Source organism: Musa acuminata, chromosome BXJ2-2, assembly GCF_036884655.1.
Source record: "Musa acuminata AAA Group cultivar baxijiao chromosome BXJ2-2, Cavendish_Baxijiao_AAA, whole genome shotgun sequence".
Taxonomy (NCBI): domain Eukaryota; kingdom Viridiplantae; phylum Streptophyta; class Magnoliopsida; order Zingiberales; family Musaceae; genus Musa; species Musa acuminata.
In genome coordinates this window covers 29,640,715-29,658,109 of record NC_088339.1, presented here as the reverse complement: position 1 = coordinate 29,658,109, position 17,395 = coordinate 29,640,715, and the positions used below count along the sequence as shown (strand labels likewise).

Here is a 17,395-nt window from a genome sequence, read left to right as displayed (position 1 = left end):
ATGGAACCTCGGGAAGAAACTAGCTTCTCCAGGTTCTGATCTTAACTCACCATGAGCACGTACATCGTGCAGTGCTGCTGCTGCTTCACAAGCTCAATCATTGCATGCACTTTGGCTGTTACCAGACTTGGAGAAGTAAAACATTGAAACCTTGTGCTGTGCTGCTTGCTGCTCTTTCCTTCCAAACTGATGCTGCAGAGTGTTTTGAATAGGGCTAACCTTATTTTATTGCCACATGATAAGGAGACGAAGAGAGGTTCATGTGGTTTGACCAAAAGACTACAATGAAAATGCAAGTTGAAGTGTACCTGTTGTATAATATTTTGTATGGAAGTCATATGCATGTTTGCTACCTCTTCTTTGCGTAAGTTCACTTATGGGGTGCACAACTTAGCTTTGAGTTGTGTGCTGATGATCATTAATTTAGTGGTAAAAGATTCCTTTGTGATCCGATCATCATCTTTATTTACTGTGACAGTGATATCATACTATTTTTTCCTGTTGACTTTACGCACATTGGTGTCACATGCGTAAGCACGTGTCTCCTTTTGTTATTATTGTCTTAGTATTTTCTTGTTGTTTTAGTCTTCACCTTCCAATCAAAACAAAACGTGGACAGGCAGCATTTGGGGCGTGTTCGTTGTCATTTACGTTCTTAGAGTGTTTGCTACGGAAGAGGATCATAACACACAGGCCGAGGAAGAAATTGTTATGGTCATCAAGCTTAATTAATCCTTTATTAATCACTTAATTTGATATGGTTAGTAGAAGACTTCTTGATCCCTCCCCCACCCAAATCAATCATTGTTGTGTGATGATGGATCCCCTTCCCGACATCGTGTCCCACCTAATGTACCCAATCCTTTCTCCTCTTCTTCGTTATCGTGATAATAATGCACATATATTTTGCTTTTCTTGTTTTTATTATGAAAAATTACAGCTGAGTTATAATTTTTTATGACGTCATATTCGGAAAATCTTGTCCTTTTTAGTCCTTAATTTTATAGAATATACAAAATTATTATAAATAAAAAGGAAACTGTTAAAAAAATATTTGTGTTCTTTTATATATTCTTCACATTATATATATATATATATATATATATATATATATATATATATATATTTATATTTATATATTGCGGCAGCGGCCGAAGAAGACACCCAACGCAACTGAAAGCAGCGCTTCGTAGCGACAGCAGTGAGAGGAAGAGTTCGAAAAGAGTGCGGAGTTCCGACAGTTAAGCCGTTGCCTTCTCGCCGCCGTCGTCGCTTCCAGAAGCTTGGGTTCATTCCCGACGGCCGTGGGAGCGCCGCTTCGGTTCGAAGTCCTCCGTGGCCGGCGAGAGGGGTGGCGGCGGTCGTCGTGGAAGCGAGCGATGCCGCTCGTCCGGCTCCAGGTGAGGAACGAGTTCCGGCTGGGAGATGCGAAGCTTTACGATGAGGGTAAATCCGATAAGGACGATTCCAAGGCGATCTTGGATGGCGTCGCGGTCGCGGGGCTCGTCGGGATACTGCGGCAGCTGGGCGACCTTACGGAGTAAGTAACCCTTTCTTTGATTCGCTTCTTGTTTCCTTTCTTGCTCGTTCGTTTCTCCTTTTGATTTGTTCTGCTGCTCGACTCGTTCAAAAAGCTGCGTCTTCTGGGACGAATTTTTGCTCGATGGTTCTCGAATTGGCTTAAAGCCCCTTTCCGATGCTTTTGGGTATAGTTAATTTGGAGTTCATCTTACTTTGTGAATTCTATGGTCATAAAAGTTATTTGCGGTGTTGCAATGGGCTATATAGACTTCTTATTCCTCACCATTCATCAAATTTCCTTTTCCTCCTGTGAAATGGTGATCTCGACTCGTTTGCTTACTAGTGAATGATGGAGGCATTTTTGTTGGATGTGGTTGCTTTTAACTGATCAGAAGGAAGACCACCTCTAGAGTTGGTGAGTTGGTGGGCTCACATGTCTCGTACTCGCAAGTGAACATTATTGTTGCAGCTCGTAAAGGTGGCTTGCATCAACTTCAACCCATGTGCGATCTAGCTGGACTCATAACAATGAATAGATCTGCCTGATGATGGATCATTTGGGTGATACGACGACGGCATGTGTCGGTTCTGAACTTGGCCCGCAACATTGCGGAGTAAAGCTGCAAGTGCAGCTTATACCTCACAAATTCAATGAAGGTCTCTGCTATTGTTATGCTTCTGGAGTAAATTTTAGGTTAGAGAATGACATAAAAGCAGATTCTTCACGTCCTATGTCAAAACGGATTTGCTGAAAGAATGGTTCTTTTATTTTCTTTATTTTATTTAGAATTTGATAAGTTGAGAACCTGCAAATGTTCTCAAGGATAGAAAGATGGGGAAGTGAGGTAAGTGGTTAGTGAAGATGGTAATGTTAAGATCACTCGAGAATAACAGTGAACATGGTAATAAAATAAAGGATGGTTTGGCAATGTTGATGTTGCTATATAACTTATGAGCTTAATCATTTGGATTATATCGGTGTCTTAATTATAAGCTGTAAAACATAGATGCTAATGGCTAAGATCTAAGCAATGGATAGGAAACCAAAGATCATGATTGAACTAATCACTCGTATGGAGCACAATTACTATATTGATTTCCATTGTCTGTCTGATGCACTCTCCATGATAGAAGTAACGCAGACGGTTGGTATCAAAGCCTGTGGTTTTGATTTGGGCTCATTGTGCAACAGTTGCTATAAAGGTGCAACAGTCTGGTGCAGTCCCCACAAAAGGGAAGTCTCCCCAGCCATAGTTATCGTGAGAGAAGAATGTGAGGATACAACATGTGGTTTGGCAATTAGATATCAGCTCAGCAGAAAAGTAATTGCAAGTCTTATCACCTGGATTTTAGCTATATGATGCAAGCAATAGCTGAATGCTCCGTGCTCTTCAATCCTGGCTACGTTTTTTTTTATGTGCTGAATGCTAGTCCTAATCGGTGTGATACCTCCTTGGTCCAATGTGCTTCAAGATTTTTATTTATGTACTCTGCTCATTAGATTATGTTTCTCAGTTTTAAATAACTTGATCTTCCAACTGCTTTATTTTTTATTATAGTTGTTTCGTTATGTCAGTTATTCTTATTGTTATTTCTGCTTCCTTTGGATGGTATTGATTTACATAATTTTTCCTTTTTCTGATTTTTCTCATGATATTCTGTGCACTATATTTTGAATATTTTCTATATGCCTCTACTGAGATGAACCTGGAAATATAATAGATTTGCTGCAGATGTCTTCCATGACTTGCATGAACAAGTAACAGCTACAGCTGCAAGAGGGCATAAAATATCTACAAGAATACAGAATATAGAATTTGCACTTCCATTCGTTGAGAAGGCTGTTAAAGGACAGAGAAGCCATATACATTTTGCATATGTTGCAGGTATCATTCTATTGACATATTTTATCCATGCATACTATAAAAATTTTAAATTCAGGTGCAAAAGCGCTAATTACAGTTATAGAGTTCTTTAGCATCAGGGTACTCAAAATAACTTATAGTTATAAGATGTCTTTCTCCATACTAAATTATCAGATTTCAGGTTCCAAATGGCATGCCCGTCTTCAAGATGAGAAAAGCCAACTTGTGCCCAGTGAGTTGCCATATTTTATGATTGAATCGTATGAAGAATGTCGTGAGCCACCACAGTTGTACTTGCTTGACAAGTATGTTTTGTTTGGCAATGATTGAATTATGTGTTCTGATAATTTCTCTGCTTTGTTGTCAATAAATTAAAAGTATCTCCCGCTATTCAGATTTGATCATCATGGTACTGGAGCTTGTCTGAAGAGATATTCAGATCCATCGTATTTTAGGAGGGCATGGGCTGCATCAGAAACAGAAAAAGCTGAAGGTCTACAAAGAGAAAAAGTTCAGAAAATCCAGGTGCTTGTTTCTTTTAAATTTCAGGTGTCTATTTCCTATTATATCAACTGGTAAAAGGGCTTTAAATGGTGATTAGATAGGATGAAACTTTTGAAATGTATAATTAACTTGATAATGAATGATATAGTCAATCAACACATACAGCTGGAGTCAATATGGTGGTAGCTGGGCACAGAATGTAACTGGTAAGAACTAGGAGTCACAAACCACAGCTTAAATAAAGTGCCATCATCTGGGCAGTTGATGTAAAAATCTGTCCTCTGATATTTTAGTTAGGAAGTGATTTTATTATTCTTAATTGGTTATGTTTGGTTTTCATTACATGATTTGCTCAATGGAGCCAAAGTCCTTGTCTCTGAAACATAAGGAGAGTTCCTTTCTTAACTGGCCATAACCACCGTTAGTTCATGGGCCGAAAACACTAAAATACTTTTACCCCCATGAAATTACTTTTAGAATCTATATTCTGATAGTTATGTAAAGCCAATGAACAATAGGGATACCTTGTGCCATTGGATTGTTGCCCTGTGCTTCATGTGTGTCAGACCTACAACTAAACAATCCTCAATCCACATGAGACTGAGCTGATTCACTGCACTTCTTTCTCCTTACTCTATTGGCAACAAGAGACCTTTGGGGATCCTCTATTGCCTTTCAGTGAGTGGAGAGATAGAGAAGAGGGATCTATATTTATAGACTAGCTGTGCTCCTCCTATCTAACTAGGCTTGTTTAGGTCAGCATGGTATGTAACTTGGTTTAGAATCCTTATCTAACTAGGCTTGTTTAGGTCAGCAAGGTATTTACCAATATGCACAAAGATTATTAGGAATAACTCAGACCATAAAGTTATGACAACTTGATATTTTACCTGTTGTGCACATGTACTCTTAAAGTTGCATCTAATTAGAAACTACTGAAATTCACCCACCAAATCTTTAGACTTGCTTATGCAATAACCAAAAATTTCTATGCTTGATCTTAAGATCTTGCATGATATATTTATGTTCAGAGGAAAGGATCACAACCTAGAATTGGAGAAGTTCAACGTGAAGCCTACATATCCTGCAAAAATAGCAGGTACTGTCTCTTTGATTTGGTTTTCTATTTCTTAAGCTAACATTTCTGGTTCTTTATCATGGACTATGGGACTAACATGAAACATTTGTGTTCCTGAACTTTGTTATGCTTGTCGCAGCACAAGGTTTGCATCCCCCAGCATCGATGGGCAAAGCTTTACAACTGAGGATGCATCAGTACATGATGCAGGACTAAATTCTGAATTTTCTAGTAGATCTCCATCTTTTGGTTCCAGGATCAGGGAACAAACATTAGATGTAAATAATTCGGCAGTGCCTGGTGGGTTGAAAGACAATGAAGTGTCAGAATCTGAGATTCTGTGCAATCATAGTGATCTGAACGCAAATGGTTCACATGACAATTCAAAAGGGCGATTGGGTGATAGTTCTAATCAAGGTTCACCGCATAGGTCTAGTGCTGTCAGATCATATTCTGTTACATGGGATGAAAAAACTGAAATAGTTAAACCTAGGAATTCTGTGTCATGTGATGTCACTCTTATTAATACAGTTCAAGATTCAGAGTCTCTGCAAGTGGACTCTGAACCACAAAATCAGAACCATACTAAAGCTGGAGCATTCAGTCAAGCAGACATCTTGCTGGATACTGGTAAATTACGGGTATCATTATCTCGTGCAAACTGCATGGATGAAGTCACTAGTGAAGCAGAAAACCATGCGGATGCACGCAATACCTTGGAGTCTGATGCCGAGAAAGAAGTTGAGTGCCAAACAAAATGGGAAGTGAATCCACCATGTGACTTCAGTTCTCGAGAAATGCAACCCGGAAATATAAGGAAACAGGACAGAGCTGCACCAAACCCTTCTATTGTCAAACTTCCTAATGCATCACAAAGTTCTTTGAAGCAAGATTCATCTTCAATGTTTATGGTATTAAAGCCTTCAGGCAGCTCAGGTCATATGCCGCCTCCTCAAGAAACTGTTGACTCTTCTCCAAATCATGAGTATTCCTTTGGAAATAATATTCATGATAATTCAGAAGGGAAATTTGATCAAGGCAACAGAAACAGTCACTTACCTGAGTCAGACATTGCTGATTCACAAATTATGATGGCAGACAAAAGTAGACCCAAGACATCTGTAGCTTGTGCACCTTCCATCCAACTTTGGGCAAATGGTGGTCTTTTTGGAGTTGGGGCTTCAAAACCTTTGTTTCTTGGGGTGATGAATAATTCTAGTGTAGATGTTACATCTGGTTCTAGGAATTGCTCATCTAATTTACCAAATAACATTTTGAAGACTTCGAAGCGCATTAATGGATCATCGACCACATCAGATGCAATATTTTCATTCAGTGAATCTATATCAAGAGCTTCCAAATCTGCACAGAAAATTGATGGAGAATCTCCTGTTTCAAGGTCCTTGGTCCAGAGCAATTCAAGTGTTAATCGGTTTCCAGCCAGAACTAATGATTTAGTTCAATTGAATGATTCCTCCAAATATCCTTCATCTTGCCATAGGAATCAACAATATGACAAGGTTGTCAAGCAGAAGTCACAAGTCCCTGCACGATCCCTTTCATTAGGAGTATGTGATATGGGTCGAGAAAATCACTCAATTGTCACCAATGTAAGCTCCAACAGACCTGTTACAACCAAAAACAGTGCTGTTGTAGATGGTGTTCCTTTGTCTGTTGTCTATAATACTAAGTCACAGTATCATGCATATAACCAAAGTACAAAGGGTATCTCATCAGGTTTTTCTGAACCTGGACAAAGGTTTCTTGCGAACTCACTTGAAACAAAAGGATCAATTGCCAATACTGATGGTTCTGTACCTTCTGGCGATAAAAGGAAATCAGAGGATATTTCACGCCTAAATAACCGCATGAAAGCACCAAGTGAAGCAGCTTCTCTGGCATTCTTTGGAAAGGGCATCAAAAAGCAGTTTGATGGTGAGTCTTTGGAAAGGTCAACCTCTTCAACTTCATATTTACCGGAACAGTCTTCTCCACCGCTTGAACATATGAAAATCTCTTTTCAGCCTATGAATGGCCTGGAAACCTCCAAAATGAAACTTAAAGTTCTCAATGGCAGTCTCCCCGAGACCAGTGAGGACTCCATCTTTCCAGCATTTCAATTGATTCAGGGCCCAGTTGATTCATCACCAGATAATGGTTCAGAGTCAGATGACGATACATTTTGTATATCATGTCCTTATTCCTCAGAGGATCTCTTTAGCCCTCTCGCAGACACTAATTCTGAGCTGTGGGATAAAGATGAGAGAAGTGAATGTGAAGACCATGAGTTATGTGATGTCTCACCTAGAATTTCAATGTTGAATGCCTCTTTTTCTGGCTATATGAAATTAGAGAAAGTGAACCAATCCATGATGGATATGGAAAGTGGATTGGGTCATTATGGTGTTGGGAACACTGAAGGTACATTTCAAGATGTAGCAACTTTGAAGCTTCCTGTTCAAGGTTCTGCTATATCCTTAGGGAATCAACAAAGAAGGCATGATTCTTCATCAGATGAACCAGCAAGTGTTCAGATGAAAACAAATGGCCATCTGCCACCACCTCCACCACTTCCTCCAATGAAGTGGAGGATATCAAAGCCATCAATTTCTTCAGGAGTAGTTGAGGCTGCTAACTTCCCCAACAACACCAATTATCCAAATGGTCTACAAGCTCCTCCATCTTTTTCTCCTCATCAACAAGATCAGAGTGCACCAAGACAACCATGTGATTCTGACCTGATGATGCCATACTCTAACAAAACAGTAATGACATATTTAACATTTGCACTGCTTTCACATATCGCAGTTGGTTATATTTTGATATATGCTATACCTGCTGTTTCCTCATTATTTGTAAATTATATCTGCAGCAAGATCAGCAGAAGCCAAATAAGCAGAAAAATCTGAGAGAAGGTGCCAGTAACAAAGAAGTCGACTTATGGGGAGAATTGCTTCGTCAAATCAGGAACAAGGTTGGTCTGAATCACGATTTAGAAAGCCTTCAGCTTCATGAGTGATATTGGTAGTTAAATTGGACTTGCTATTGACAAAATATTTCATTCAACATTTCTTCTTTGTAACAAAAATGCCTTGCATTATCCATGATATGCAAATTAGCTAGCATCATCTGCACAATTGGGGCCTAAGTTTCAAACTGAATCTCATGAAGTTAGCTATATTGCCACTTCTAGGTTAATTTCTATTGCAAATCTATGTGAAAGATTGATTTCTTATATCCACAAAACTAATGATGGGCTTTTACAAATTACAAGAATCCGTGTGATCAATACTGCATCCAAGCATAAAGTCCTATAATCGTGTTAAAAATCCATGATTAATCCAGGGTGCATGTTCTCGAATCACAGGAACTCTAATTCTGCTAATAAAGACATTGTTCATGATGCTGTTCTGTTGCTATATGCAGTCATATAATCTGAGATGTACTTCGATGTCAAAGATAAGTCTTCAACCACAGGCTACATCAATGTAACACTGCCAATGTTTTGCAGTCTCGGAGAAGGCAAGCACAATTCACCAGGTCCAACTCATTTTTTATTTCTCTTTTACATATGTTTCACTCATTAATTTGTTCATATATTTTTTTATCTCATCAAGCAGCCGGGCACGAATGAGGATGCCGATGACAGACAACTAAACCGACCGAACATTCCAACCTGATTTAAGTGTGGATAAAATGCTTTTTAGTTCAGCTGTTAGCATGCTGAATAATTTACAAAATGTGTGTGTAAATCAGCAATTCTTCCGGTGTAAATATAGTACCCAGGGCTGTGTTGCTCTCTCTCTCTCTCTCTAAGCATTTTAATATTCAGATCATGGTGCTGCATCTGTAACTCACAATGTACTGTAGATATTTGCCTACATTGTTCAATCAAATAAGAACGCAATGATAGAAACCAATCTTTGTTTACTGAAAGGAAACAAAAGCTTTTTTTTGTTTGCAGAGGAACACTGGCAAATCTGATGCTAAGGGTGGTTGCTCTCTCTTAGATGTTGTAGAATCATCAAGCTAATTAACCATACAAGTGTTTTGATGCACAAATTCTTTGACATATAAATCTCTATCCATTGGAATCTTCCTCTACATTAGACTCACAAAAGAAGGAAAATGAAGGTATCCTGCCCTCAGTGTAAGTCATAATGTATCCTGCTCTACTCAAAGTTCTTACTTTCACGTGTCGTCATAGTTATTAATGAATCTTTTGTTGATAGCTAAAAATGACGTTCTACCTAATAATATTCTTGTAAAAGTTCATATATATATATATATTCTTAGAAATATTCAGATCCTGTGCTTATGCTGAAAACTCAACTCAAAGATGATTACATATGAGATAATTATAATTGTTTAAAGAATATTTTAATAATTTTGTAAATTCTTATCACTATAAGAAAATTTTAAGGTGTATTAATATCGATTAAGATATGAATGTTTATAGCAATCTTATAGTAACTCAATGAAGATTAATTACAAGAATATTTATATTTTGAATTTTATTTTGTATATTTTTATGCCTATATATTATCGTCTGAGCTCTCTCCGTTCTCGTCGTCGTTGTCCGACCCTTCTTTCTTCTTCGTCTCCGACTCCAAGAAACGACGCAAAGCCCTAATCTCGATCGGGCATGACGACCAGCAATCTTCCTCCGGGGGTGCTTCTTCTCGTTTCCCTGATATATGTTCTGGTCCCCTTCTTCCCCCGAGATTTCGAACGAAGATCTAATTTCTTTTCCTTTTCTCTCTTCCTTTCTTGATGCTTCTTCCGGTCTCCTTCATCCCCCGAGATTCCGTCTTCCTAAAATAGGGTTCTGGTCCCCTTCTTCCACGGGATTTCGATCGAAGATCTGATTTATTTTCCTTTTCTTTCTTTCTTGACGCTTCGTTCGAACGGGAAACGTCAGCGAACCAGGTGGTTCTCCTCGTTTTCGTCGATTCCTATGCGATAGTGTTATGGGCGGATTGTTCTACGTAGTCAGCCATTGATGTTATTTGGGATTCAAAACACGACATGTTGTTGATACATTGTCTATTTGGAGTGTCATGGTTTTTTTCCTCCTTGTTGACTTCATCTTGGTTTCTTTTGTTGCAGCACTTGGGATCAATGCATCTCCATGAGAAGAAACATGCGCTACTTCAACGTTATGATTCTTGGCCAGGCAGTCTCGTTATGAAGGTTCTTTCTAGAGGGACTACTTTAGCTGTTCCATAGTCAGTTAAACTCTTCTTTTTTGTTATTGTCGAATCAATCTTTGTGTGACATTTGTTCTTGTTTGATTGTTGTCTCTTAAATGCAAGACATGTGCTCATATTACCTATCATGGGCATTAGATTTTTGAGTAGTCTACTTCTCCCCAAATGATGAATCCCCTTAAAAGAGCACTTGATACTTTCATCAAGAATCTACATACCGAGTCTATGATATTTTTGCAGATGTCCATTGGAAGCAATATGCCATAAAAATATGTGAGAGGGCGATAAGATAGATGCCTGCACATGAGGACATGCCTTTGATTACGATCTAACTATGTGCTAATGCTACTATAGAAAAAGGGCTCTGAAAATTATTCAGCTTATTGTCTCAAAATATAAGATGATCGTATTGTCAATCTTATTGTTGCTTATGTAGATGAGAAGATACAGCAAATGCAAATTTAGTATTAAGACTGTGAATGAGGCACTGATAAGGTATCAGTGTTGGGAAGTGAAAGCTTGGTGAGTTGCTTATCTTAAAGGTTCTGTGAATTTTTCTATTGTACTGTTAGGCCTGAATGATGCATTCTGACCAATCTTCTATTCAGTGGAGAAATTCTCCACTTGTGATGGAAATATTAATATAACCTGAAAAATGAGATCGTGAGAGTTGATGTCCGATACAAAAATCATTTGATTGTGTTAACAAGACAGCTTTGTTTAATTTAGAGGACAAGAGAGTTGTCAGCTAGTGTATACATGACGTTGTTATGAAACGACTAAAGTTTTCTTTATTCAGTCCTGGTCAAGTTAGAAAGGAAAAGGGTGATCAGGCTTCCTCACCAAAGTTCTAGTGGTTGCCTGGTAGGGGTTGTCTATTCTTCTAGTAATTTTTTAATATTTTCTTCATTATTTTTAGTTGATGTTGTAGGGAGTCTCTGGATTCAACTTTTGAGCTTATCTGTTATCTGAGTCCTGATATGGTTATGGTGTTATGTTAGGTTATCAAAGACAATTTTTTTCTTATAAATAATATGTGTTCTTTAAATGTAATTTCTTATTTCTTTTTCTTGGTAGTTATATTTATCTTGCAAAGCTTTATTTTCATTTTATCTTTCTTGATAACCTTGAATATGTATCTAACTTTAGACTTTGCAATCTACCAACTTCTTTGGGTTTTTCCCATCGCAGTGGGTGCATGTAGAAAGAAGACACCTTTGATGTCCTTCATTTCGACTGATTTAACAATATCTTCTTCAATCACCTCTTGTTGGTAAGGATACGACAACTTTATATGCTAGTTCTAGTAACAGATAGTTTATCTCTTTAAGGTACAAATTTTGTTTATATCACTATAATTTCTTTTGAACCTCACTTTTTTCATATTGATACATCATTGTCTGCAGTTGTCATCAGTGTCATTGGGTACATGGAGTCCTGCAGAGTTGCCTTCATCCTCATGGACTGTTCATACCACTCCCTTGTTGCTCGGGTTTAAGACTCTCTCTTTTTTCATTGAGTTTTGCAGTTGCTGTCCAAACCTTCTTAAAACTCTCTCTTTTTTCATTGAGTTTTGCAGTTGCTGTCCAAACCTTCTTAAAACTCTGTCTCAGGGGCTCAAAGGATACTGCTGCTGCTGCTCTGGCCCTAGTCGGAAGAAATGAGTGGGCACTGAAGACCAATAAGATAATGGTCGAGGTGCAACCAGTGAACAGGAAGAGTGCCCAAAAGTTGTCCAAGCTTAGGCTCTCCTTTTTCCTCTCGTTGTCTGGGGTTGGAGAGCTGGACAAGGCGACCGAAAACCACTTCTTTTCTAGGTTATTTAGTGCCCCGTTCTCTGCTAGTTGCAGTATGACTTGGGAGAAGTCAGCAACCAGAGGAGAATCTTTGGGGAACACCTGAGTTAGAGGAAAAGTAAACATAATGTTAATAGTGTGCTTGGTTGAGTAATTCACGAGTGCAAAAGAGTATCGAAATGCCTGCTTAAGAAATTTCATATATATATATATATATATATATATATATATATATATATATATATATATATATATATATATATATATATATATATATATATATATATATATATATATATATATATATATATATATATATATATATATGCAATTGCATGCTAAATTTGAAAATTTTCGTGAAAAATGTTGCATTGTTGCATTTTATTAGCAGGGCAATGAAGTATTTTTCGTATTGCAGGCAGGGATAGATAAGATGAGACTGACTCACAAAGCCAAACCCGCCCAGCCTGTGTGTCTCCCCACTGACCGTGAAATCGTTGTACCGGGAGAGGAACACCCTGATATAAGGCGTCTCAAGGTAGGCAGCTGATATCTTGTTACTCTTAAAGGCCTCGCTGTAGGCTTCTGGTGATCTAATCCACTCAATGTTTCTTTCTTTGTAGCCTAACACATCCTTCAGGTACTTGAGAACAAAGGCGTCGCCATCATAGCCAACCCTACTTCCTGGTGACACCGCTCCAAGTTTCTCAGTAACTAGTATGGAGCTGAGGTTCGCTGTAAAGCTGGATGTCAAAATGAAGACCACAAGCAGCCACACAACCATCACCGTTTTCGTGTAGTAGTTGTGGATCCTTCCTTCATGGTTAAGAAAAGGAAACATGACACGGGTCAGGTAAATCACTGGTATGACATACAATGTCAAATCCTGATCGATTCGGTTTACCATGGGCGAAGAAGATGGTGGAGAAAATTAGCCACAGCGCAGCTCCGAGCTGGACGCACCAAGTGCCATGGAACTCGGGATTACTGTCGCGTTCCAGGTACCACAAAACGCCTGCGGTGTAGATCAGGGTGGCAAGGATAAGGAACCACACGTCTCTCGTGAATGGCTTTATGAGCATCCATGGCGTGTGGTTGGGTCTCAAGGGCACCATCATCGCAAGGCCTGATGAGAGAATCGGCTCGGTGAACGAGACATCCACCGCCCGTTTTGCCAGGATCGTGAAGTCCCCCACCGCTGCATCGATTACCTGGAACAACATTTTTGATGCATCAGAGCTCGACTCACACTTGCTACGAAGAAAGATCATCTATGTACCTGCAAAGGGACCCGATTCACGAGATCATCGTAGGAGCCAGCGAAAGGTATGAACTCGTAATACAGATCATAGCTCAAGTGTTTCAGAATCTCCCGAAAGACGTCAATGCAGAATCCGGTTATCCCCTTCACCTTCCCAGTACTGTCATCGTATTCCACCTTCACGAATTGATCGAAGGTCGTGTGATTGGGTACTCCGATCCTTAGCATGCCCCACCCACCTGGGGTCCTCTCAGTGCCTCCTGGCCAGAACACCGGACGCAGGACATCCACCACCGGCCTCCCATGCCCCATCTCCGTCTCCTCCTCGAAGAAACCATATCCCTCTGACCAAAACCCTAGCTCCCTGTAACTCCTTCCTACTACGTTTAGGACACGGAAGGCCGAGTTTCGTCTACCGTCCTCAGGCAAGCTCCCCTCTCTTGTGAAGCTTATGGAGCCACTCAACCCAGAAAAATTGCCCAGTAGGACACCTTCCAACAACGCGATGCTGCTTCTGTTCTCGGCCCTTTCTGCTGCCGCATGAGCCAGAACATGCACCGCGTCGTACGCTCGGACCGCATGCATCCCCGGTTGCTTACCCTTTGGTCCGTACTCTTGGTCGAATCTTTGCTGGAATTCCGAAGAGAAGTCGTGGAAGAAGCTGGTGGTCGTGTTGACGTAGGTACTGATTCCTATCACACCTTGCATGTAAGAAGAGATGAAGGAGGAGCTGAGATCGGTGGAGTCGAGGAGGGCGGTGATGTCGTCATTCACAATCCATACGTGACCCTTTGCCATCATCCCCAGCAGCTTTGCCTCCTTGAACAGATGGACGGCCAGCTCTGGTGAGGATCGCAGGACGATGAACAACTTCGATAGCTGTGGAGGGACGTGCTTCAGCTTCTGGCGAACTGTATCCGCTGCGTCGACGTCGGAGACCGTGTGCCATGGTGGGAATGCTATATGGTAGTCGATCCGAGAACCACCGGCTCGAAGCGCATCAGAAAGGAGAGGGAGGACTCCAGATATGCTGCCATAGCTATCATCTTCGTACAGTACTATGACTCTCCTCCAGTTGTATGATCTCACGACGTCAGAGAGGCAGCGCGCCTCGCCGGAGTTCGGATACGACATCCGAACCAAGAAAGGCATCGGTGACGAGGGGGTTGGTGTCGTGGCGAGAGAGATTACTGGAATTCTTGCAGTGCTGCCAAGTCTTGCCAAGACCGCGACCTCCGGCCATGTCCCCGCGCCGATGATTGCTTCTGCTCCCCAGTTCATGAGATCTTGAGCTGCACCACCACAGATGTATGCATGGTATCAGCAATAGATTCTCTTGCCATTAAAAGAAGAAATGAATCACCTTTCGTGTATATTTCGAGGGGGTCGGCGCTGCTGCTAAACTCTCTGACACTTAGAAGAAGCGATGAAGAAGAAGAGTTGTAGTGTCGGGCTGCAATCTCAATTGCCACCTTCTTCTCTCTCCCGACGCGAGACTCGGTGTTTACCAGCGCACCAATGTAAACGCTAGCTGCTTTGGCGCAATAGAGAGAGGAGCAGAAGAAGAGGAACGAGAGGAGAGAAGCACGCATGTTGTTCTACTACATCTTCTACGCATCAAACATCTACAAACTCTGCATATTCAAGAAACAGTTCCAGGCTGGCGAATTCCAAATCTTGGACCAAGAAATCACTCAGAAATTCACTTCGCCGACTTTGACTTTACAGGGTTGACTTACGTTTGACTTGGAATCAGTGTGATCAGCGACTGTGGCAGCGAAGTTTTTGGAGTGGAAACGCATGCCGCGACTTAAAGTTGTTGACCCCAACAGGAGCGATCCTTCTCTTGGATTTCCATCTCCACAAGCAACAAGAACCATGTCTTTCAGCTTACTCTTGTGGTGGTTGGATTCATGTTTGTTGGACACTTCAAGTGCAAGGCATCATCCGATGACAGAACCAACAAAGGAAAAGGGGAAGCAAAGATGACTTCTCCTCCTCCTCCTCCTCCATATTTCTCACCCTCCAAAATGTGGCTGCCACATTCCAACCAATCTCTCTTAGCTCTCTTCCTCTTCGTCTCGGCGTCGATTCTGGTCGTCGGCACACTGCGAACGATCGTAGAGTTTTCTTTCCTGACTAAAATCTATTTCTCGACAACTCATGGAGACCCTGCTGACGTACTCGAACAAGGATGCAATCTCTTCCAAGGGAGGTGGGTGTTGGATGAGCACAACTCTCGCCCTCTCTACACCGAGGAGAGCTGCCCCTACTTGACCAGGCAAGTGACCTGTGGGAGGAACGGGCGCCCGGACTCCCTCTACCAGAAGTGGCGGTGGAAACCGGACGCATGTGATCTGCCAAGGTTTGACCCGCTCCCGCCCTCATAGTCTGCTAAACTTCGTTCCATAGATCTCATCGCATCCCCATGCGCCATTGCAAGGTTCGATGCTTTGAAGTTGCTGGAGAGGCTGAGGAACAAGAGACTCATGTTCGTCGGCGACTCGATACAGAGGACGCAGTGGGAGTCCATGGTGTGCCTCCTCCAACCTGCAGTCCCCGACGGCAAACGGTTCATCCACAAGGATCCCCCAAGGAAGGTTTTTGTGGCGGAGGTACAAGCTAGTCCATGTCGATCGCTACCGTGATTGCTTGTTCTTCATGTTTACGCTGGTGGGCAGGAGTTCAATGCATCGATCGAGTTCTACTGGGCTCCGTTTCTAGTGGAATCGAACTCTGATCACGCCACGAAGCACACAGTTCAGAGAAGGCAGGTGAAGCTGGACTCCATCACGGAACACAGCCAGCACTGGGCGGCGGTCGACGTGTTGGTGTTCGAGAGCTACGTTTGGTGGATGTATCAGCCTCTCATCAACGCAACGTCGGTAGCTTCTCGTCTTCCACGGTGATCAGTACAAACGCGATCGGCTTCGTCTGATTTCTCCTCCTCCTTGGCAGAAATGGCTCCCATGACGTCCGCGAGTACGATGTCGCCGCCGCATATGAACTGATGCTGAGGACCTGGGCAAAATGGATCGACTCCGCTATGAATCCCGACACACAGAAGGCCTACTTCATGAGCTTATCACCAACCCATCTTTGGTAAGCCTGCACAACCCTTCTCCGTTCTTGTTGCAGGAACTGCTGATGGCAGCTCTTGCAGGAGCTGGGAGTGGAGGAACGGGAGCAACGGGAACTGCTTCAATGAGTCGTACCCGATTCAGCGGCCATTCTGGGGAGCAGGATCCAGCTTAGATGTCATGAGAGCAGTGGCAGAAGCTCTGCAAGGGTTGAAGGTGAAGGTGACGATGTTGAACATCACGCAGCTATCGGAGTTCCGCAAGGACGCTCACACCTCCGTGTACACCGAGCGAAGAGGAAAGCTCATCACGGGCGAGCTGAGATTGAATCCAGAGATGTACGCAGACTGCATCCACTGGTGTTTGCCGGGTGTTCCAGATACTTGGAACGAGATCTTGTATACGTACTTGATACACGGTGGTCACTAAGCATCTGTCGTAGTACATGAGAATTATACACCATACATTCTTCTTCTTCCCTCTTTGTATCTTTGCCAATAACAAGATCGAGAGGAGCTGTAATGCATCCATCCCTCCGAAAGAAAAGGGCTCAATAGATTATGATTCAGCACTCTGGAGACGAAGCAAAGCAGAACAAACAGAGCACTCTGTAGACTGACAATGAGGCTTTTAGATAGCGAGGAAAGAGGAGAGATCGATAATTAATTACGATATCAAATAAAGACAAAAAGGGAGATTTTGCCGATGTGGCAATGATCTAAGATGGGAGAGTTAGTATTTATACTACCTATCGGGATGACGAGACAACGTATTCGGAAGCTTACAGAACGTTACCGTCTTTTTATACGCGGCAAAAGTACGTTTGCGTCCTTTTACTCCGGACCCCACCAAAAGTGGAGCTCCTACGTTAGTGGGCCGGACCCGGTCTGGATTTGATCCGGAACCGGACCCGGTCCGGCCGAATAAAATCGGTGGTAGATGAATTGACATCGATCTCGTAATGTTTAGTAGTTGGATTAATTTGTTGGTTCATATGTCACGGATGTCAGAAGCTGTCACGTGACCGATCTAACTAAACCAGACCGGTCGAAACTATAAAATGGGGTTCAGACCTTTTGT

General features: G+C 41.7%; 3 protein-coding genes across 6 annotated transcripts; 2 read left to right on the top strand and 1 right to left on the bottom strand.

The window, feature by feature from the left end:
- The first annotated feature begins 1,152 nt into the window (after window positions 1–1,152).
- On the top strand, window positions 1,153–8,898 carry LOC135605930 (SCAR-like protein 2). Of its 4 annotated transcripts, none has more exons than XM_065096555.1 (9): window positions 1,153–1,540; window positions 3,244–3,407; window positions 3,568–3,691; window positions 3,782–3,911; window positions 4,922–4,989; window positions 5,108–7,733; window positions 7,856–7,942; window positions 8,395–8,508; window positions 8,589–8,898. In XM_065096555.1, the coding sequence occupies exons 1-8, from the start codon at window positions 1,380–1,382 to the stop codon at window positions 8,458–8,460; spliced, it is 3,426 nt and encodes a 1,141-aa protein (XP_064952627.1). In that variant the 5' UTR covers window positions 1,153–1,379; the 3' UTR covers window positions 8,461–8,508; window positions 8,589–8,898. The 4 variants fall into 4 exon arrangements, with proteins under 4 accessions (XP_064952627.1, XP_064952626.1, XP_064952625.1 ...); XM_065096554.1 differs by having other exon boundaries at window positions 7,841–7,942; window positions 8,395–8,490; XM_065096553.1 differs by having other exon boundaries at window positions 7,841–7,942.
- A 2,737-nt stretch (window positions 8,899–11,635) lies between these two features.
- LOC135604847 (glutamate receptor 2.7-like) lies at window positions 11,636–14,827 on the bottom strand. The gene is made up of 5 exons (XM_065094501.1): window positions 14,599–14,827; window positions 13,254–14,527; window positions 12,879–13,185; window positions 12,423–12,790; window positions 11,636–12,076 (listed from the first exon to the last, which is right to left on the bottom strand). Exons 1-5 carry the CDS (start codon window positions 14,825–14,827, stop codon window positions 11,636–11,638), a joined length of 2,619 nt encoding a protein of 872 aa, XP_064950573.1.
- On the top strand, window positions 14,270–16,793 carry LOC135605929 (protein trichome birefringence-like 31). Its single transcript, XM_065096552.1, has 5 exons — window positions 14,270–15,600; window positions 15,679–15,850; window positions 15,917–16,116; window positions 16,194–16,337; window positions 16,399–16,793. The coding sequence occupies exons 1-5, from the start codon at window positions 15,149–15,151 to the stop codon at window positions 16,742–16,744; spliced, it is 1,314 nt and encodes a 437-aa protein (XP_064952624.1). The 5' UTR covers window positions 14,270–15,148; the 3' UTR covers window positions 16,745–16,793.
- Window positions 16,794–17,395: the final 602 nt, after the last annotated feature.